The 22,099-nt window shown below is 38.6% G+C and overlaps 1 protein-coding gene across 5 annotated transcripts in view; it reads left to right on the top strand.

Annotated features, from left to right (window-relative positions):
• Positions 1–481: 481 nt before the first annotated feature.
• Positions 482–22,099, top strand: part of SENP2 (SUMO specific peptidase 2) — a 40,616-nt gene continuing 18,998 nt past the window's right edge. For 2 of the 5 annotated variants that reach the window (XR_009563738.2, XM_030861484.3), the window contains exons 1-11: positions 482–735; positions 2,711–2,766; positions 6,234–6,367; positions 7,021–7,087; positions 8,968–9,058; positions 12,301–12,469; positions 14,578–14,681; positions 16,369–16,463; positions 17,042–17,093; positions 19,588–19,651; positions 21,418–21,594. Coding sequence is in view for 4 of the 5 variants with exons in the window: in XM_030861484.3 (XP_030717344.2) it covers positions 635–735; positions 2,711–2,766; positions 6,234–6,367; positions 7,021–7,087; positions 8,968–9,058; positions 12,301–12,469; positions 14,578–14,681; positions 16,369–16,463; positions 17,042–17,093; positions 19,588–19,651; positions 21,418–21,594 (1,110 nt within the window). In the remaining variant the exon portion in view is untranslated. Of the gene's footprint in view, positions 736–2,710; positions 2,767–4,692; positions 4,888–6,233; positions 6,368–7,020; positions 7,088–8,967; positions 9,059–12,300; positions 12,470–14,577; positions 14,682–16,368; positions 16,464–17,041; positions 17,094–19,587; positions 19,652–21,417; positions 21,595–22,099 lie in introns of all 5 variants that reach the window. The other 3 variants (XM_060298312.2, XM_030861505.2, XM_030861495.3) reach the window with 3 other exon arrangements.

Raw genomic sequence — 22,099 nt, 5'->3', positions numbered from 1 at the left:
GGCACAAGGCTCCGCATCGCCTGCGGTTGCTGGGAGAAATGAAGGTGACTGCGTGTAAAATACCAGACATAAAGTATGTGAAAAGTAAAGGGCGCCTAGCAGGGTAAACGTTTGTTAATTAACCTGACTAACCTTTATTTGGTGCACTCAAACATTTACTGATCACCTACTGTGTTTCAGCGCTGGGAGGAGAACCGGGTGGAGAACCCTCTCCCGGGTGGAGAACCCTCACGTGCGGCCCAAGAGCCTTGTCCCGCGGGCAGTCTCAGGACTGGCTCCGCCGAAGAGAAAACCCCGCCCACAGCCCTTGCGATCTCGTTAGCGATTGGGCCGGGACCATCCCGCGGGCATTCTGGTTGCTAGGCTCGGGAGGTGGGGACCTAGGTTGCGCCTGCGCAGGTTGAGGGCGAAGATGCTTTCCGGTCGGGCGGGAGGAGGTGACGTGAGAAGCGGTGGCAAGCGGAGGCGTCCTGTAGCTCAGGTGACGTTGTATCTGTGGGCCCTAGGACTGCGTCACAAGTCGGCGACTGAGCTTTGGCGTTGGTGGTCGAGGCAGCGAAGGCGGCAGCGGCGGCGACAGCTCTGGGGTTTGCGTCTCGGGGTGTGTCGGCCGCCGCTGCTGCTTGGGCCTGGTATGTACAAATGGCTGGTTAGAATTCTCGGCACCATTTTCCGTTTCTGTGATCGGCCGGTGCCTCCTGCCCGGGCCCTCCTGAAGAGGCGGCGCTCGAACAGGTGAGAGGAGAGGGGCCCGAGCGCCGGCCTGGCTGTTCCCCTCCCCCACCCCGGGCTCGGCCGGCATAGCGCTGATCCGGGCCTGGCAGGCAGGCCCCGCTCGGCAGAAACAGGTAGCTGGGCGGAGGCGGTAGAGGTGCGTGTCGCGGATGCCCTGGTGACGTAGTAGCTCCTCCGCGCTGTGCAGATGCGAATCCTGATGATGGAAGGAGCTACTGGTCGGTGATGGTTAGGATCTCTCTTGTCAGAGTCCAAGCTGGTTGCTGTCAACAAATGGGGCTGTATCATATTTTGCTGCTCTTAGGTTGAAAACTGAAAATTGAAGGAATACTGTCTTTGTGTGGCTCCTGTTTACAAGGCACACTCCCAAGTGTCATCTGTGCGCAATAAGTGCAGTTAAGTGAGACTCACAGCTTGCCCAGAGCCCTTTCGATTACACTTACTGTTCTCTTAGCACCAAGAGACAGCAGCTGTCTTGTTTTGAAACAACTGTCCAACTGTGTGTGTGTGTGTATGTGTGTGTGTGTGTGTGTGTGTTTTGCTGGGGAGGGAGAGTGATTCTGTGCTTTAGAATTAGTGTATGAGAAAAAAAAAGTAGGTACTTCATTCCTTTAAAAAGATCACTAGTCTGTACTCTAAAATTCAGTTAAAATTTTTGGGAAACTAAAAGTTGTTCTCAGCATTTACCTGTTGGTTTGTCCCATTTCATAGTGTCTACCCCCTTCCCTAAGAATTAATCTAGAGAATAAAGTACCATACCAATTCTATACATAACCTCCCAACTTTTAATGATCAAGTGTTAATTTCATTTTTTTTATTAAGCCTCAAGATCATTGGAGGATGGTTTCTTGGAGCTTGAGAAAACAAGATGATTACTTAATGTATGAGTCTGAGAATTCAGATCATTGATGAATTGGCTGTGAGCTAAATTCCATCATGTGTTCCAGAGAGGGCAAGGTTTTAACGTATTCTTTCTACCTTTCTGTAGGGTTGATATAAGGATCATTTGACAACAAGTTGTAAAGTACCTAGAATGATGCTTAGGGTATATAAGGGTAGTGTTTGTATATTCTGACCCAAGGGCCTTGTGCAGAGGCTGGTGTGTGATAGGCACTTGGTACATATTTATTGAATAAGGAAATGTGAATTTCCTCTCCCCTGTCCTTTATTTTTACTGCGAATCTCTGCTGGTCAGGGAAATAGTGGCTTGTAGGTCAAACTCCTGGTCTTTACCACATCCTTTATCTAAAACAACTCTTTTAAATGTAAGCCATTTTTCAGTCCAGATGAAGATAGGAAGTCTTGTTGGGATGTTTAAAGTTATGAACTGAATGGTATTCTCCTGGGATTTATTCTGTTCATTTTTTTTGTAAATATGATCATTCATAATCATCTTTAGAAGGATGATTATACCATGAACTTTTAACATTCTTGAGGTATAGGTCCAAAAATTTCCTGAATTTCCAAATTCTTTGTTATCACTGTAATATAGTTTCCATGATAAAAATGAGGTTAAATATAACACCTTTTTCTGGCTGAGAACTATCTTTTGAGGCTTCTTGTATTGTCTACTTCTATCTGAAGTAGAAAGTGACTTTTTTTGGGGAGGGTGTCATCTTGCAAAAGGATATTATTTGTTCTTAAATCATTTCTGGCGAGAAAAGGAATAGCATGGTCCTAAGCTTTTACCTATATTCATTTACTAGTTAAGTGATTTCTGACCAGTTTCCTGTTTGTACTTTAGCCAGACTACAGATTATTATATAATAGGGAGTTTTGGATCTCATATAGTTGAAACCATAGTGTTACATCCTCAAATGATAAAGGCCTACTTATAGCATAAACGTTAGTTGGATCTCATTTTATGACAAAGTGAATGGAAGGAGGTGTGTTGCACGAACAGTAAGCCTACTTGTAGGAGTGCATATGTGTGTATATGAATATATGCATATATATCTCTTTTCTCTTTTTTCAGCACTCTGCTTTCTACAGTGGACACTGATGAAATACCAGCCAAAAGACCGAGATTAGGTATTAAATATTAATTTTAAAAGTTAGTTTTTTAAATAAGAAAAGTTTATGTGTGGACAAAATTCAAAAGATAAAAAGTACATACAGTGAAAAGTAAGTCTCTTTCCTGTCCCTCTTCTACTCAGTTATCTTCACTAGAGGTAACCAGTGTTAGCAGAGACGTAAGTATCTTTCCAAATAAATAAGCCTGTATGTTGAAAGTGCATTTCACATTTTCGAATCTTCCTATAAAGAAAAGGTGCTTTTTAAATTTGGGGGAGAAAACACTGTAAAAACTACTTCAAACTGAGTCGTCTAGTTCAGATAGCTGAGTGAACCACTGTAATCTGTTGCCTCAAATTGTTTACTTCCCTATATCTGAAGGGCTAGGCATTGCTTGGTAGAAGAGAATAAAACTAGATTAGAGTAAAGGGAAAAGGCACAGTGGAATACTATAGTAATATTTTCCTCTTTCTCAAAAATGCATGTGAATTTGAATCTACCTCCGGATGAGGTAGAGTGGACATGTCTGTGTTAAGACTTCATTTAAATCCAATGAGTGCTTATTGAGCCTGTCTTACTGTTGAGCAATGTGTTCTGTTCCACAGGAAATACAAAAATGAGTATGACAGGGTCTCTGTTTTTAAGGACCTTAAAGTTGTAGGGGGTGTATGATTATATAGTGGGGGGTTTTAAGACAAGTACTTAAATAATACTAATGTCTATGAGGATATGATAAGTGATATAAGAAAGGTAGTAACAAAATACTGTCCAATTTTCTTCTGGTTAAGAGTCTCAGTAGGGCTTCCCTGGTGGCGCAGTGGTTGGGGGTCCGCCTGCCGATGCAGGGGACACGGGTTCGCGACCCGGTCTGGGAGGATCCTGCATGCCGTGGAGTGGCTGGGCCCGTGAGCCGTGGCCACTGAGCCTGCGCGTCTGGAGCCTGTGCTCCGCAACGGGAGAGGCCGCAGCAGTGAGAGGCCCGCGTACCACACACACAAAAAAAAGAGTCTCAGTAAATATTTGATGAAGGATCTAATATGTGAAATGAGTCTTGAAGGATAGATAGGGTATCGACAGAGAGCAATAGGAAGGAAAAGCATTCTAGGCAGAGGGAACAGTATGGGAAATTGTGTAATTCAGGAAATAGCAAATAGAACTTAGTGAAAAAGTTGACCAAAGAGAGAGTTCAAAATACAGAGGGACTTTGAATGCCAGGAATTTATACTGAATTCATTAGGACAGTATTTCCCAAAGCACAGGACAGATACCAATTCAAGAAATAAATGATTTTAGGAGATACAACATTCATAGCATTAAGTATCATCTGAATTATGTTATAAACTAAAAATGTTGTATCCTTTTCAGTTATTTTAAATTTCTGATTATTTTAAGCAGAAAACATGTTGATTTAATGCTAGTATGTATTTAAAACTTGTCTAATACATGCTAATCTTCCCTTTTTTAACAGGCCCAGCTAGAACTTAATATTGTTGTTTTCATTTCTTCATAAGGCAAATAAGGTTGCTTTACATCAACAGTAGTAATATAAAGTTACCTTTCACAAATACATTTGTTTAGCAAAAAAAAGTGAGTCAATTTTATAGAAAAATATAAATAAACAGCTGTATGTGGTTAAAAACAGAAAGCAAAAAACTTTGATGGTGGTATTAGAGAAGGTTCCTGAAATAATTCTGGTATGTTAAGGTTCTCTCCGTCCATGATTTCCATGAAATATATATTAAGATTTTCTGACTAGAAACTATAGAAGGGAACCTAAGCCAAGGGGGAAGCAGTGGGTAGCAGAGATAATACTTCTGGTAGAGTTTGTAGAGGTCTCTAGCAGTGCTGGCCAATAGAACTCTCTGAGATGATGGCTATTGAGCACCTGAAGTGGGGCTGTGCAACTGAGGAACTGAATTTAATTTTAATTAAATTTAAACTTAGGTAACTACCTGTGGATACTGGCTCCTATATTGGACAGTATGAGTCTGTTGGCTGCTTTGGAGACAAAAAAAGGAAGAGTGAAAAGAAGAAGCAGCTTAGAATTGCAGACTCATGATCTTACAGATGAAAGGGATCTGAAGCGATCTACTTAGTCTCAGCAAAATAAGATGGTCTTATCTTCATTTTACAGATGAGGTGGGCCTTCCTGCCTGCTTTTTTCTTTTAATCAATGAGCTCTTTTGACATAATTTTGGGGCATACTCAGATTTTGACAAAACTTATGGGAAAATAAATATCACAATACTTTTTGTGCGCACTTATGTTATTACGCATTTATGTTATTACGAGTACTTCCTGCCGTTTGGAGTCTGGATGCCAATCTGGATGATAAGCACCAATCCCTAAAGTTCTTTTTCTCCCATTTATAGCACAGTAGAATGTAAGTGATATCCCTCAACATTATTAGAGGGATAACCTGGAATTCTCTCCAGTTCCTAAAATGAGAAACAAGGCATTTGCAAATTTTGGTACTTCTAACTATAGTGACAGATTACTTCAAATTGGATTCTGCTTTACGCATCTTGCACATCTTTCTTGTTGTTTAAGTTATTCCCCTATCTTCCTGGAAAGTATTTTATATCTTATATGTTCTGGAGTGCTTGATGTTTAAAAGCCACCATTGCACTTTCAGGGTAGTTTTCTCTAAAGCAGAATATGGTTAAGATGATGACCCTTTTATCTCAAACTAGTGCTTTAGAAAACCTTAATTAGGAAATAGAAAGGAAATTGTAGAAAACAAATCAGCAGTGTAGGAAGTGAGAAGTGCGTAGTGTGATAAAAGGAGGAAGTGGGGAAAGCATTGAAATCTACCCCTCCCCCTTATTTATTTGCTTACTTATTTTGTAATCTTTATTTTTGGTGGCAGGGAGGGGTGAGTCTGAGATCTTCCAACACATCTTCTCTAGTAGAGGCATAGCTTTGTTTCCTCCTTAGACGTTTAGGAGCCACATATCTTATACTTCACTAACTTCCATCCTGGATATAGCCAAGGTAGTAAGTAGTTGTTTAGGACAGCTATATTGTTAACCTGCCTGAGAAGTAAGGACAAACCAGTGAGTAAATGGTAATGCTTCCTAGAATTCTGCCATACCTAGTAACTATATGTTCCAGGTTGTCTAAGTTATGCCCTTATGTCTCTGGAAAAGATTTATTTTATATATTTTGGGGAACTCATTGCTTAAAAGCTGTCATTTCAGGACTTTTTTTTGTGAATCAGTATGTGATTTGCTAAAATGATGGTTTCATGCTTTTGTAACCTCCTAGATATTTTACTAAAAAAAAACCCTAAAATGCTAATGCTGGAGTTACAGTTATTCAGATATGAGAAAAATTATTTTTACAGGTACCTTTTTCTCTCAATGGTTGAAGATAGGACTTCTAATAAAAATTGAGAGAGGCCTTTTCTAAGATATAATTTTTTTTTTTTTCTAAAAGTTTAAGTACTCTATATATGTATATGTAATCTATATTACACTTTCTAGGTTGCTTTATTCACCAAGTGAAAAACAGTCTCTACAATGCTGCCAGCTTATTTGGATTCCCATTCCAGCTGACCACAAAGCCCATGGTGACTTCTGCTTGTAATGGAACACGGAATGTTGTCCCTTCAGGAGAGGTCAGTGGGGATAAGGCTTCACTGGGGCTACTGGTCTTTGTACTTAACCATTAAAGTTAAATTTTAGAAATATTCTCTTTTTAGGAATTAATATGTAGAATGACTTCTTTCCGAAATGTTCATGTCTTAATTAGCCTTGATATAGAGACCAAAAAAATGAAAGATTAAGAAATTGCACATTTAAAAAATATTTATAAGGAGCCTAATTACTAATACAGTTGACCTCTGAACAATGCTTGGGTTATGGGCCCCAACTCTCCACACAGTCAAAAACTCACGTAGTTGGCCCTCCAGATCCTTGGTTCTGCATATCTGAGGTTCTGCATCCGTGGATTCCCAACCAGTAATCATGTAGTACACTAGTATTTACTGTTGAAAAAAATCCACATTTAATTGGATCCACAGAGGTCAGACCCTTGTTGTTCAAGAGTCAACTCTACATCTGGTTTTCTTGTTTAAGTATGTGTGAAGAATCTGGAATTGTTACTTTTTACATCATTTTGTGAGTTTTCACAAATTAAACCTTTGGTCTTATTGATGAAGTTTCTTCTGTGAGGTAACTAAATCATCACCAATAGACTGATTTTTTTTTCATATTAAGACTTATTTAAATTCTAAGAGTGAATACAGAGATGATTCTTTTTGATTTTAAGGTATTTTCGAACTCTTCATCTTCTGAACTGACAGATTCCGGATCCTGGAACAACATGCTGAAACTGGGTGAGGTGGTCAAGAACATTTCTGCTTCCCTACCTCCTCCTGCCCGTGTTCTCTGAGTTTTGGGAATGTGAAAGGAAAATACTGATTTGGCTTCAGATGAGAACACAGATATATTCTCCCTACCATTCTAAAAAGCAAATAGCTTTCCTTTAGTATTGTCTTTGAATTTACTGTTATGTTTCCTGTTTGCTTTATCAGTGTCTTTAATGTGACTTAGATCAGGGTTTATTTATTAAAAAGAAAAAAAAAAAGTGTTACCTGAGAGCTTACTCTGTCAGACACTGTGCTAAGTTATCAGGAATAACAAAATAATAAAACCTTTAGTAGCAAAATAACAAAACAAAATAATAGAATAATAAAACCTTTAATAACAAAATAGCAAAATAACAACATAATAAAATAACAAACTCATAAAACCCTGCCTTTGAGGGACATCATCTGATGGGGGAGCAACCTTAGGTTCCCAGTTCTCATGGTTTTGTGGATTAGGAACCTCTATATCATCCTTAGACCCCGAAATTGAATTGTAATTATTATATATACTATATAAAATGCTCTGGTGGGGAAAAATAGGAAGAAGCCAGAGTCCTGAAAATGATTGTGATCTCTGCCACACAGATAAGCTTGTAAAGTTTGAGAGGAAGGGGGAAAAAGAGCTTTTAGAGAAGTTGTGGGTTCAGAAAATTGACATATAGAGAGGATGGTAGATTTATCTTGTGCCTGAAGTACCAGCACTATATTTCTGTGGGTTTGTGTAGCCTAGTCAGAGAAGCATGGGTATTCCTAGGGCAGATTTCTTATATAAAGAAATCCACAATCTCAAATCGGAAATGCTTGGAGATATGTTTGGGAATTCCACATTTTTTAGTTGTTTATTGAATATTATTTAAAAAACCCCAACAGGATTGAACATTGATTCAAGTCAGGTTTTACAAACAAATGAATGCAGGTCAGTTCATGTTTTGCTGCTACTGACTTAAGAAAAAACTTTGAGCTTTAGACCTCTTTGCATTTTGGAGTCCTCAGGGACTCCAAACCCCTGTAGTAGCTCCAGCAGATAATGTGGCTGACGAAAATTTTGTTACCCTTTTTTGAGGTATAGTAACCATCTCACAGGTAGGTATTAGAAGCTTCCAGGGAAATGTAGTAACAAAGCAGATTTTCATTTAAAAATACTTCTGTTTTCTTGAGAAGAAGAAACAGTTTGAAAAATTTACTCAATTTGATTAGATTACAGAGTTTATAATCATTGAGTTCTTCATGCCTTTTGTTGGCCCCAGCAAGCAAAACTAGTAAAGCTTTCCTGTGAATTGTTACTACTTACCTGAGAGCAAAGACAGACTAAGCTTTTCCTTTAACTTTTACAAAATGTGTGCTAGAAAGTAATAGAATTTGAAAAAATAAGATATTTAGTTCTACAGTATAGACTGCTCACAGATTTTCTTTTTTTTTAATTTAATTTATTTGTGGCTGCGTTGGGTCTTTGTTGCTGCAAGCAGGCTTTCTCTAGTTGCGGCGAGTGGGGGCTATTCTTTGTTGTGCTGTGTGGGCTTCTCATTTTGGTGGCTGTTCTTGTTGCAGAGCATGGGCTCTAGGTGCGTGGGCTTCAGTAGTTGTGGCATGAGGCCTCAGTAGTTGTGGCTCACGGGCTCTAGAGCGTAGGCTCTGTAGTTGTGGCACACGGGCTTAGCTGCTCCACAGCATGTGGGATCTTCCCGGACCAGGGCTCCAACCTGTGTCCCCTCCATTGGCAGATGGATTCTTAACCACTGTGCCACCAGGGAAGTCCAGATTTTCTTTTCTAATGCAGACTGTTCACAGGTTTTTTTGTGTGTGTTTTTTGTTTTTCTTTTACAATTACAAATGGTTTTCAAAAATAGGTAATAAATCTCCTAATGGAATAAGTGACTATCCAAAGATCAGAGTGACAGTAACTCGAGATCAGCCACGCAGAGTCCTGCCTTCCTTTGGGTAAGTGTTAAGTTCTGCCTTTCTGTAAATGGAAACTTAGTAATTTTTAGGTCCTCACTCTTGCTAGGCATTCTTACTTTTATTCTATTATGTAATCTTGTTAAGTAACTACTCTGAGGTTAGTAACTTGCCAAATATCATACAGCTGGTGAGAGACGTACTCAAGTGTGTGTTACTTTTTCTATCATATGCCTATATATCATATGCCTATATAATCTGATTTTGAAAACCTTTAATTTTTAAAATTATTTTTAATTTTTATTTTTTTGGCCTTACCATGTGGCTTGCGGGATCTTAGTTCCCCGACCAGGGGTTGAACCCAGGCCCTCGACAGTGAAAGCACTGGACTGCCAGGGAATGCCCTTTAAAACCTTTTAAAAAAGAATTGTCACTCACTTCTAAACTTTTTTTTGAAGTATAATATGCATTCAGAACAGTGCAGAAATCATGTATACAATGAACTGTTATTATTTTATTAGTAATTTTCTTCTCTCTGTGTTCCCACTTTCTGGAACTTCTGTTGCTTGGATATTGGACCCTATGGATTGATCTAATTTAATTTTTGTATATATTCTCTTTTGTTTTTGTCCTTACCCTTTTTTTAAAAAATTCTTCTACCACTGAGATAAACATATATGTATACTTTTGTGGGTTTTTTTGGCTTCATAGTTTTTAAGTTGTAAGCATCCTCCCACTTCCTATTCCCCATGGCTTTTTCTTTCTCCAACCATCGAATTCTTATTATAGAGATACAATATCTTTTCTTATCTCTCTAAAGCTGTTAATTATTTTAAAATTTCTTCTCCTCCTTGCTTTGTCTGCTTCCTTTGAGTTACTCTTCCCCCTTTGGTTTATTTTGGTTTTATCTTTCTTATGAGTTCTTATTCAAATACCTGGTAATCCTTGGCTGTCCACTCATGTTTGAAAATGAGACACTAACTATAAAAAGTAAGGCTCCCTGGAGGTGGCTAAATGGCTGATTGTAGGATTAGGAGAGATAAAGTAAAAAATGATTGTGGAACGTCCTGTGCCAGCAATTAAAGGAGCCCTAAAAACCTGGGGACATTATCAACATGACACAGGAGGAAACTTGAAGGGGCTTTCACTGGCCAGTTGGGAACAATTTAAGCATCAGATGAATAAAGACAAGAATACACATGTTAATAAATAAATACATAGTGTGGGAGGAAAAGGTCTTTATAGTAGAATGCCAGCTAGTAAGTGTAGAAGGAATGATGGAATTAGAAAATCACCATCTTTTAACTGTCTCAGTAATAACTGATATATACAGGAATTGTCAGTTGAGCTAAAACTAGTAAGTAAAAGTTTGATGAAGTATGGAATATTTACATAAACTCAGAATTTTTCCCCACAAATGACTTACTAATTATAAAGGGAAAAATAGTAACTTCAGAGTGGAGAAACCTGCCTGACGCCACCTTAACCAAAGGATCAAAGTTTAAATCACCCAGAGTGGGCAAACTCACATCCTGGCCTCCAGATACATTGCACTGAACAGGACATCATCACCTAATGTAGTATTTCTGAAAAGATCAATAATCTGAATGTAATTATGAGAAAACTGGTTAAGCTGAAACTAAGGTTAATTCTACAATCAGGCTTATACTCTTCATTTTACTCTTCATTCATACTCCTCTTTAACCTGTGATTATTTAGAAGGGTAGAATTATATTGTTTAATTTCCAGATACTTGGGGGTTTCCAGATATCTTTCTGTTACTGATTTCTAGTTTAATTTCATTATGGTCAGAGAATATACTTAGTACGATTTCAGTCCTTTTAAATTTGTTAACATTTGTTTATGTCCTAGAATATATTCAGTCTGGATATTCCATGTTCGTTGAAAAGAATGTGTATTCTGCTATTGTTGGGTGGAGTGTTCTGTAAATATCTTATTAATAGTTTGCTGATAATGTTTTACAGATCTTATTGATTTTCTGTCTACTTTTTTATTGATTGATGAGTATAGAGTGTTGATGTTTCCTACTGTAATTGGACTTGACTATTTCTCTCATCCAGTTATGTCAGTTTTTGCTTCATGTACAGTATTTTGAAACTCTGTAGGTGAATACATTTGACCTAGATTCACCAGTTGTTATCATTTTTCCAGTTTGCTTTATCATTCTCTGTTATATGTATATAATATTTTTTTCTGAATCATTTGAGAGTAAGTCTTAGACTCATGCCCCTTTAATCATAAGTACTTGAGTGTGTTTATTTCTCAGAATGAGGACATTCACTTACGTAATCACAGATTACCAAAATCAGAAAATTTAACATTGATATAGTACTATTATATAATCTTATTTAAATTTCTCTATTATAGAGATTCTTTTTTTCTGGCCCACAATTCAGGGCAGGATCATGTATTACATTTAATTTTCATGTCTCTTTGATATCCTTTAATCTGGAACAACGCCTCAGCCTCTCTTTGTCTGTAATAGCATGAATATTTTTAAAGAGTACAAAGCATTGCTTTTGTAGAATCCCTTAATTTTGTCTGATGTTTACTCATGATTTATTTTAGATTATGCAAATTTTTTGGTAAAAATACTGCATATGTGATGTGTCCTTTCTTAAACCTCACATCAAGAGAGGTATGATGTCAGTTTGTTCCATTATCGGTAATGGCAAGAGAGGCAGGCTCTATCAACCAGCAACAGTGACTAGGTGAGGGCTTCATGGCTTCGCATTCTTTAGCATTTATTAATTTAGTATTCATTAATTTAGTATTCAGCAGATACTGATTGAGTGCCTTTTGGCTTAGATCATGTACCAGGATACGGTGGTGGAAGGATGAAATCTCTGTTTTCATGGACTTTAAAGTTTAGTGTGGGATGCAGTCCCACAGTGGCACCAATAATTAATCAATCACACCAATAGTTAATTTCAGTGGTGCCAAATGACTAAAGGAAAAGTGTAGTACCAGAGGAGGGTATGTTGTGTAATAGCGAGCTAAGCCAGGGTTGGAGTTGGAAAATTGGGCATGAGGAAAAAGGCAAAGGCTTTCATGTGGAAGCCCTGGTGACTGGGAATAGACATTCCATAGCAGAATTCTGGGGTGCCCTCTGCTCTAGAGATCTAATTTTTGTGAATGGTGGTTGTCTGGTTTGCCAGGAGCAAGCTTAACCTGAGACAGCTTAATCACAGGATTGTCTGGAGCTTAAATTCCAGCAATTTAAGCTGTTTGGGAATAACTTTTTCTTTTTTTTTTCCTCTCAGTTTTACTTTGAGCTCAGAAGCCTATAATAGAAGACCAGGTGGCCGTCGCCATAGCAAAGGCAATCTGGAGAGTTCCTTAACGTGGAAGCCTCAGGAACAGGTTGTAACAGAGATGATTTCTGAAGAGGGTGGCAAGGGTCTGAGGCGTCCCCGTTGTACTGTGGAGGAGGTAAGCCCTTTTAGCCTGATCTCTTTTAAAAGCAATTTTAGGAATTTGGGTGGGGTGGGGATAAATAGTATATGTTCTGTGGTACAAAATACAAAAGGTATAAATGGGTGTACAGGGACTGTAAATTTCCCAGTCTCCCTTCTATATCTGGCCCCTATTTGACTCCAATGCTTATATGTATTCTTCTGTATATATGTAGTCAATTTTCAGGTAAAGGAAAGAAAAAGGAATCATACTAGGAAAAGGTACAATTATAGATTCTTTCTCTTTGGGTGCCTGAATTATTCTAACTTGTTTCTTGTATAAGCTGTAATAACTGTGACTAAGTAAGGGAAGTAAATGGTGTACATGTCTGCTTTTTCCTTCCATTTTTAGGGCACCTAGCATGATGTCTTCATCAACAATCTTCCCTTCCCTCTTGAAGTCTTCACTTATTCCAGGAGAATTTAGAACTATTCCTGTCTCTGGCATTTCCCCCGGACCATCACCTATTGCAATTTGCTAGATGGTTTTCTGAGCCACTTGGCTTAGTTCATCAAAGAAATGTTTATTTGGGTCCCAGGTGCTCTGCCAGTTTTCAGCAATTCAGAATTGAATAAAATATGGTCCCTGTTCTCTAGGAGCTTATACATTAATTGTTGTAATCAGCAAGCAAGTAGGCAGAGAAAGGAATGGACTGCAGCCCTGGAGGGGATTTTAAGCAGAGGTATTAAAGTAGGCTTCAGTACCTCCTAGATAAGAAATAAGGGATGGGACTGAGCAGATATGTATGGGGTATACACAGGCCATATTCTAGAAACATTAGAAGGTAGTATTAGCAAGGACATACTTACTGGTTAAGTGTGATATAAGGTTAGATGGAAGAGCCTGAGTCCCAGATTTCAATCTTGGATAAATATGTGTCACTGACCAGGATACCCTATGTGTTTAGGGGAAGGTGATGACTTCAGTTATGTACATTGTTTAAAGTGCCTGTGAAACACGCAAGAAGACCTCTCCCGTAGACTTTTGGATATATGGGAGTTTGAGAAGAAGGCAAGCTTAGGGACACATTGCTGAATCTTCTGCATATTGGTGTTAGATAAATCAAGGGAGCTGAAGAGATTATTCAGGGAGAGTATGTACTGTGAGAAAAGATAATGGGCAGAACCATCGACATTTACAGGGAGGCAGAAGAAATAATCTTCAGTGGAGACTGAGAAGATAAGAAGAAGTTAGGAGAGGGGCTTCCCTGGTGGTCCAGTAGTAAAGAATCCGCCTTCCAATGCAGGGGATGCAGGTTCGATCCCTGGTTGGGGAACTAAGAACCCACATCCTGCGGGGCAACTAAACCCATGCACCACAACTACTGAGCTTTTGCGCCTCAATGGGAGCACCTGTGTGCTACAAACTACAGAGTCCACGCGCCCTGGAGCCCACACGCCAGGGCTAGAGAGAAGCTTGCGTGCCGCAACAAAAGATCCCATGTGCCTCATCAAAGATCTCGCGTGCCACAACTAAGATCCGACACAGCTAAAAAAATAAAGAAAATAAATAAATATTAAAAAAAAGAAAAGAAATCAGGAAAGTGTATTGTCCAGGAAGGCAAGGCGAGGTTAGCAGGGTGAGATGCTGGAGAGAGAGGTCAATTGACAGAAGAGCTGAAAAAGTGTCCATTGGATCTGGCCATAGAGGGTCGTTAGTGACTTTGGTAAGACCAGTTCTGTTTCGGAAGCTGAATGTTCTGAATATGCAAGTGGATTATTTCTGCTGAGTTTTTTGTGGTTTACCCAGTTTCACTGTCAAAAACTCAGATGCTATCAAGGTCTAGCAGATAATGTAAATGAGTGAAATGGGCTGGAGTGAATAGGTGATCAAAGGGAATAAATAGTCTTACATAGCTCCAGATTGTTGATACAGTGTTTCAAAAGAGACCAGATGTTACTGGATTTTTCTTTTTAATTTATAAAGTTGGTAATTAAAGGAATTAAAAGAACACTAAAATACAAAAACACTGTGCTGGCGAATGAAACACATCTATGAGCTGCATTTGACCTCTTAGTCTTTGTTTATGATTTAATTATAGGTTTGATGTGCTGGTAGTTATCTAAATGCTTTCTTTTATTTAGGGTGTTCAAAAAGAGGAGAGAGAGAAATACCGAAGGTTATTGGAGCGACTTAAAGAAGGTGGTCATGGAAACACTGTTCCTCCTGTTACTTCAACTCATCATAGGTAAAGATGCGTTACCAAGATCAATGCTTTGCCAGACATCTTTTTCCTTATTTTTGGAGAAGGGATTGGTGGGAAGGGCTTTGTTGAAAAAAGAGATTAATATTGAGAGAGTGAGCCCTGTAATTTGTCTGTACTGATGGATTATATAGAACAGTGGTTTTACAAAATAGAATTTTCTGTTAGCTTTTGTTCAAGTGAACTCTTACATAAAACTCTGACACAGAAAAGTGGATTCACTGGTTGAAGTCAGGTTCCCAGGGAGCAGAGAGTTTTTTCAACCTCCCCAACACAAGTTTCTCATGACCTCTGTCTTCCTCTCTTTTTCCCCCTCATCTCCCCCGCTCTTCCCTCCCTTCATCTCCTCCCACCCAGCCCCCACCCCCACCCCTGCCACGTACACATAGTCTCTGAGGCATCCTAGTGGATGCATCTTAGCACAGTCGGAAATCTTCCACTCTAGAGACAAGATTAAACTCATCCCAGGTCATAAGAAGTTTTCCTTACAAGACTGCTTGTTAATTAACTGTGCTGAGTTGACCAAACAGATGAGAATGGCAGAAGGAATTGATGTCTGGGCTTTTATTTCCCTGTAAACAAGGGGACAAAAAATATGTGAGCTCAGGTTTGAGGTCTACTTGATAATTCTAACAAGCGGTGTGAGAATACACAGAGGGGAGTCCCAGAAATTATGTAACAGTAAGTTGAAGGTGAAGAAGTCACGAGACTATCTAGCTTGTTGAATGCAGAAATAACAAGAATTTTAACTTTGGGAATTTTCACTTTGGTTGTGAACTTTAAAAAGAAATTCAGGGACTTCCCTGGTGGCGTAGTGGTTAAGAATCTGCCTGCCAATGCAGGGAACATGGGTTCAAGCCCTGGTCCGGGAAGATCCCACATGCCGTGGAGCAACTAAGCCCGTGCACCACAACTACTGAGCCTGTGCTCTAGAGTCCGTGAGCCACAACTACTGAGCCCTTGTGCCACAACTACTGAAGCCCGCGTGCCTAGAGCCTGTGCTCCGCAACAAGAGAAGCCACCGCAATGAGAAGCCCGTGCACTGCATTGAAGAGTAGCCCCTGCTCACTGCAACTAGAGAAAGCCCACGCCCAGCAACGAAAACCAAACACAGCCAAAAAATAGATAAAGAAATTTATTTAAAAAGAAATTCAGTTTAGTCAATCAGAATGTTCATATTTTTTTCCATTTTGACTAGCCACTGTTGGAAGCAGCAGTATACTTCATGAACTATTGGTTTTGTCATGTCAGCAAAATCCTCAAACTATTTTGCTTATTATGTTTTTTTGGTTGTTGTTCTTTTTCTTCTTATGTTCTTTTAATGTGTTGTTTTGGGATCCATTTCAGTATATCGTTTAAAATTTTTCATCTTTTAACTGGGGTGTTACCATGCTGAGATTTTTTCAGTCAAGGTGGTGCTGGGGATCGAGAACATCCACTTTTATAATGGAGAAACTGGAGGTTAGGTAACTTGGCTGGAATATTAGAATCAGGATTAGACTCCTTTTATCCTAGTCCCAGATGATGCTATGTTGCACCCTTTCTCTTGTAATTTGACGTTTCTGGGTTATCAATAACTCCTGTTTGGAGAAGCTTACCAGAAAGAGATAATGAATACTTATAATAGATTTTCCTTTTGTATCTGATCTTCTTCACTTTTTGTGTTTCTAAGTTCTCAAAGAAGTCAGATGGACACATTAAAGACCAAAGGCTGGGGGCAAGAGCAAAGTCATGGAGTCAAAACAACTCAGTTTGTTCCAAAACAATGTGAGTTCCCAGATTTAGCCCTATCTTAATAGTCTTAATATATTGAACTTAGTTCAAGTGCATATAAAATTGAAAAATGACATGCTAGTAAAAGATGGTGTACCAAACTTTAAAACATTATCAGACCCCAGGGCATTGATGGGATACTACCAGTACCAGTAGTTTATTAAAAATGCTATTTCAAAATAAAGCCAATTTATAAAATACCTCTTGATTATTATTCCTAGCTTCTATATCGTAGTGTATATTTTGTGAGCCTAAAATTAATTTCTTTGTATTCCTTATATTAATTTCCTTGTATTTCTCCACTTGCTGTTCACTAAATGACACTAAATGATAGCTTACCAGATGAGCAGATATTAGTCAGTTTACACTAAAGATAATACTTAAAGGAGAAAGAGATTTATGCGTTTTTAAGCAAATTAATTTGTATGGAGGCTAATGTCTTTGGAACCCATTTTAGCATTTCAGTGTAAATTAATATCTTGATACTTTGGAAACCGTAAATTGAAATTCCAGCTATATGATTGATTAATAAAGGAAATGCTTTTTTTTCTTTTTTTTTATCATCCTCACAGATAGAGTTGTTGAAACAAGGGGACCTCTATGTTCAGTGAGAAGTGAAAAGAGGTACATGGTTCAGTTTATTCTAAGTTTTCTTTGACATATTATTTTCTTTCTTTTTTTTAACATCTTTATTGGGGTATAATTGCTTTACTATGGTGTGTTAGTTTCTGCTTTATAACAAAGTGAATCAGTTATACATATACATATGTTCCCATATCTCTTCCCTCTTGCATCTCCCTCCCTCCCACCCTCCCTATCCCACCCCTCCAGGTGGTCACAAAGCACCGAGCTGATCTCCGTGTGCTATGCGGCTGCTTCCCACTAGCTATCTACCTTACATTTGGTAGTGTATATATGTCCATGCCTCTCTCTCGCTTTGTCACAGCTCACCCTTCCCCCTCCCCATATCCTCAAGTCCGTTCTCTAGTAGGTCTGTGTCTTTATTCCTGTCTTACCCCTAGGTTCTTCATGACATTTCTTTTTTCTTAAATTACATATATATGTGTTAGCATACGGTATTTGTCTCTCTCTTTCTGACTTACTTCACTCTGTATGACAGACTCTAGGTCTATCCACCTCATTACAAATAGCTCAATTTCGTTTCTTTTTATGGCTGAGTAATATTCCATTGTATATATGTGCCACATCTTTATCCATTCATCTGATGATGGACACTTAGGTTGTTTCCACCTCCGGGCTATTGTAAATAGAGCTGCAATGAACATTTTGGTACATGACTCTTTTTGAATTTTGGTTTTCTCGGTATATGCCCAGTAGTGGGTTTGCTGGGTCATATGGTAGTTCTATTTGTAGTTTTTTAAGGAACCTCCATACTGTTCTCCACAGTGGCTGTACCAATTCACATTCCCACCAGCAGTGCAAGAGTGTTCCCTTTTCTCCACACCCTCTCCAGCATTGTTTCTAGATTTTTTGATGATGGCCATTCTGATTGGTGTGAGATGATATCTCATTGTAGTTTTGATTTGCATTTCTCTAATGATTAATGATGTTGAGCATTCTTTCATGTGTTTGTTGGCAGTCTGTATATCTTCTTTGGAGAAATGTCTATTTAGGTCTTCTGCCCATTTTTGGATTGGGTTGTTTGTTTTTTTGTTATTGAGCTGCATGAGCTGCTTGTAAATTTTGGAAATAAATCCTTTGTCAGTTGCTTCATTTGCAAATATTTTCTCCCATTCTGAGGGTTGTCTTTTGGTCTTGTTTATGGTTTCCTTTGCTGTGCAAAAGCTTTTAAGTTTCATTAGGTCCCATTTGTTTATTTTTGTTTTTATTTCTATTTCTCTAGGAGGTGGGTCAAAAAGGATCTTGCTGTGATTTATGTCATAGAGTGTTCTGCCTATGTTTTCCTCTAAGAGTTTGATAGTGTCTGGCCTTACATTTAGGTCTTTAATCCATTTTGAGCTTATTTTTGTGTACGGTGTTAGGGAGTGATCTAATCTCATACTTTTATATGTACCTGTCCAGTTTCCCCAGCACCACTTATTGAAGAGGCTGTCCTTTCTCCACCGTACATTCCTGCCTCCTTTATCAAAGATGAGGTGACCATATGTGCGTGGGTTTATCTCTGGGCTTTCTATCCTGTTCCATTGATCTTTCTGTTTTTGTGCCAGTACCATACTGTCTTGATTACTGTAGCTTTGTAGTATAGTCTGAAGTCAGGGAGCCTGATTCCTCCAGCTCCATTTTTTGTACTCAGGATTGCTTTGGCTATTCGGGGTCTTTTGTGTTTCCATACAAATTGTGAAATTTTTTGTTCTAGTTCTGTGAAAAATGCCAGTGGTAGTTTGATAGGGATTGCATTGAATCTGTAGATTGCTTTGGGTAGTAGAGTCATTTTCACAATGTTGATTATTCCAATCCAAGAACATGGTATATCTCTCCATCTATTGACATATTATTTTCTTACTTTATAAACTATATTTATGAGTAACCATGTCTGAGGAATTGTGAACTCTTCTCAGCTCTGGTAGCTGGTCAGCATATGTGGGTACATAGGTAGCTCTTGTGTCAGATGTCCACCCTAGCTTGGGAGGGTGCCCTTCTCCCCTAGGCATTAGAGGTTGGGAGGCATAGGTACTGCTTAGATAAGAGCGTGGGTGTAGTGGGCATCTCTGGTGGTCAGCATCTCTAGTATATGAACAGTGAAGGCAGTTCTGTGTGCCTTAGGATTTTGGATGTTGGTTCATTTATAGTAGAGTTTGGTAAACTATGGCCCATGGACCAAATCTAGTCCACCTGCCTGTTTTTGTAAGTAAAGTTTTATTGGACACAGTCATACTCATTCATTTACATACTACTTTTGGCCACTTTTAAACTACAATGCAAGTTGAGAAGATGTGACAAAAACCATAAGACCTGCAAAGCTAAGATATTTACTATCTGATCCTTTTTAGAAAAATTTTGCTAACCTTTGGTTTAGAGGACTATATAAACTCAAGGCAATATTTGTTGACAATTATTAAATCTTCTTTCTGAAACTAGTTTAATATGTATCAGATTACAGTCATCCAGTCTGTAATCTCTCACTTTTTTTCCTCAGGTGTTCAAAGGGGAAACTTTCTGATACAGAGAAGACACTTGGAATCAGACTAGAAAATGAAGGTGTAAGTAGAAACCCTAGTTAAATTTTATGTCTTTTACTCTTTCACCTGACTTATGTTAAAATTTTGGGCCCATGAAAAATAAGATACGATATACGTTACTTTGATTTCTAATTCCGTTGTTTTCTTTGAAGAAGCAGCAGGCATTGAGGATACACACCTTTGGCTTTCTTCTGAGTTGCAAGATTTTTATCTCTGTGCTATCGCGACCTTTGTAAGAGAGACTAACTTGCCTCCATCCCAACCCTTATCTGTGTTGCCTGGCTTCTTTTGGAGCATTTTTTAAAACCATACATCTTTAGGGAAAATGGTTGTTCGGCACTTTTCAGATTCAAGATTTCATATTTATTTGAAAATATTACCAATCTTCTGCTTAATTGGATTTTACTTTTTCTATATAAGTATCAGAATAAGAAGTGTCCCAATGATCTCCATAGCAATACCAACATTTTAAGTAATAGTGGCAAAGTGTTTACTAAGCACTCCACATCCAAAAGAATTATATTCCTAAACTAAATGCAAACTTGAAGTTTTAGATTATTTCATATTTTAGGTAATAGAAATACCAAAGTTTAGGGAACTGCTTTGTGTTAAGTATCAGTCTGATCAAGATTCTCTTTTCCCATGTGATATCTTCATAAGAACTAGTCTTAAGGCTAAGTCATAGTCTTAAGTCATGATCTTAAGTCCTAAGTCTTAGATTGTTCCCTTCTCTAATGTATTTGTTACCTGGCTAAAGACTACATCCTGCTTCTATCCTTGCTGAACCTGAAGGCATCGCGATCTGGGACCATGTGGAAGGGCCAGCAGCTACTGGTTTCCTAGGACCAGTATACCTGGCAGTTAGCTAGAGTAAAGAGCACTGGCTACGTGTGTTGAGAGTGTAGCTCTAGTCCAATGCTCTATTTCTTTTTTTTTTTTTGGTACGCGGGCCTCTTATTGTTGTGGCCTCTCCCATTGCGGAGCACAGGCTCCGGACACGCAGGCTCAGCAGCCATGGCTCATGGGCCCAGCCGCTCCGCGGCATGTGGGATCTTCCCGGACCGGGGCACGAACCCATGTCCCCTGCATCGGCAGGCGGACTCTCAACCACTGCTCCACCAGGGAAGCCCCCAATGCTCTATTTCTAAATAAATTTCCTAATTTTAGATAAATTTGCCTACCAGATGACTTAAGTTCAGTATTAACAGTTATGTAGAGTCATGATAAGGAAAGATTCTTATCAGAGTTTCTGGGATGCTGGCAAAATTCTGTTTATTGACCTGAATGGTGGTTACATAGGTGTTAATATTACAAAAATTAAGTGGCACATTAATGTTTTGTGCATTTTTCTATAATATATAATTTTTTAAAAGGATGAAGTAGAACAAGTTTACTTGGTATAAGGATAGAAGTGGTTTATTTTGAGTGGTGGGATTATGGGTCATATTTTTTGCTTTTTTAAAGCTTTTCAAAATGTCTTTTAACTATATTATTTTTAATTGAAATAAGAAAACTGAAAATACTTTTCTTGCTACCTCCAGGGAAAACAAATGTTCTGCTTCATGGTTTATAACTGAGGTGTCCTGTTGTGAGCCTTAGGTCTTGAACCATTTTTGTTCCTTCTTCCAGGGACAGGCAGATATGCTTAATCTACTTTACTCATTTGGGGATTTACTAATTCTCTTTTCTTTCAAGATAATGGTGCTGTTTTATATTTCATGTGTTACGTATATTTATACGTGCAAGTATCAAACATGTCAGTAGAATATGGGAACTTTTTTGATCAGAGGAGGGGACTCCAGCTGGAACCTGACTTATCTGAAGAAGTGTCAGCCCGACTGCGCCTGGGCAGTGGAAGCAATGGCTTACTCAGGAGGAAGATGTCAATACTTGAGACAAAAGAAAAAAATTGCTCAAGCAAAGAGAGGGATAAAAGGACAGATGATCTTCTTGAACTTACAGAGGTATTGTTTCTTGTTTCTTGTGTTGATCAGAATAAGGGGCATGTTTTTAAATAACCTCAGTTATTTAAGACTTGAGTGAATGTTTTGTTTTGAAGAGTTTCTCCAGGCTAGGGAATGTATGTATGAAGGAAATCATGCCCAAGGGCTGGTCAGTCACTGGCTACACTGATCATTAGTGATCTGTGAAAGTGGCCTAAGGAATTAGATTAATTTCAGCAAATGTGAGTAGACAGGATTGTCACATATCTTGGAATATAATGGGTTCTTTGTAGATTCTTTTTCTAAACTTAAAATATTTTGAGTTACACTGTATGGGTTTGACGTTAGGAAGGAGTTCATTGCAGTTCTTTTTTTTTTTTTTTAAACATTTAATTTTATTTGTTTATTTTTGGCCAAGATGCATGGCCTGTGGGATCCCAGTTCCCCAACCAGGGATCGAACCCAGGCCCAGGCAGTGAAAGCACCAAGTCCCAACCACTGGACTGCCAGGAAACTCCCCTTCATT

This window comes from Globicephala melas, chromosome 4 (assembly GCF_963455315.2).
Source record: "Globicephala melas chromosome 4, mGloMel1.2, whole genome shotgun sequence".
Taxonomy (NCBI): domain Eukaryota; kingdom Metazoa; phylum Chordata; class Mammalia; order Artiodactyla; family Delphinidae; genus Globicephala; species Globicephala melas.
Note: the sequence above shows the minus strand (reverse complement) of the source record. Positions and strands in the feature narration are given on the sequence as shown.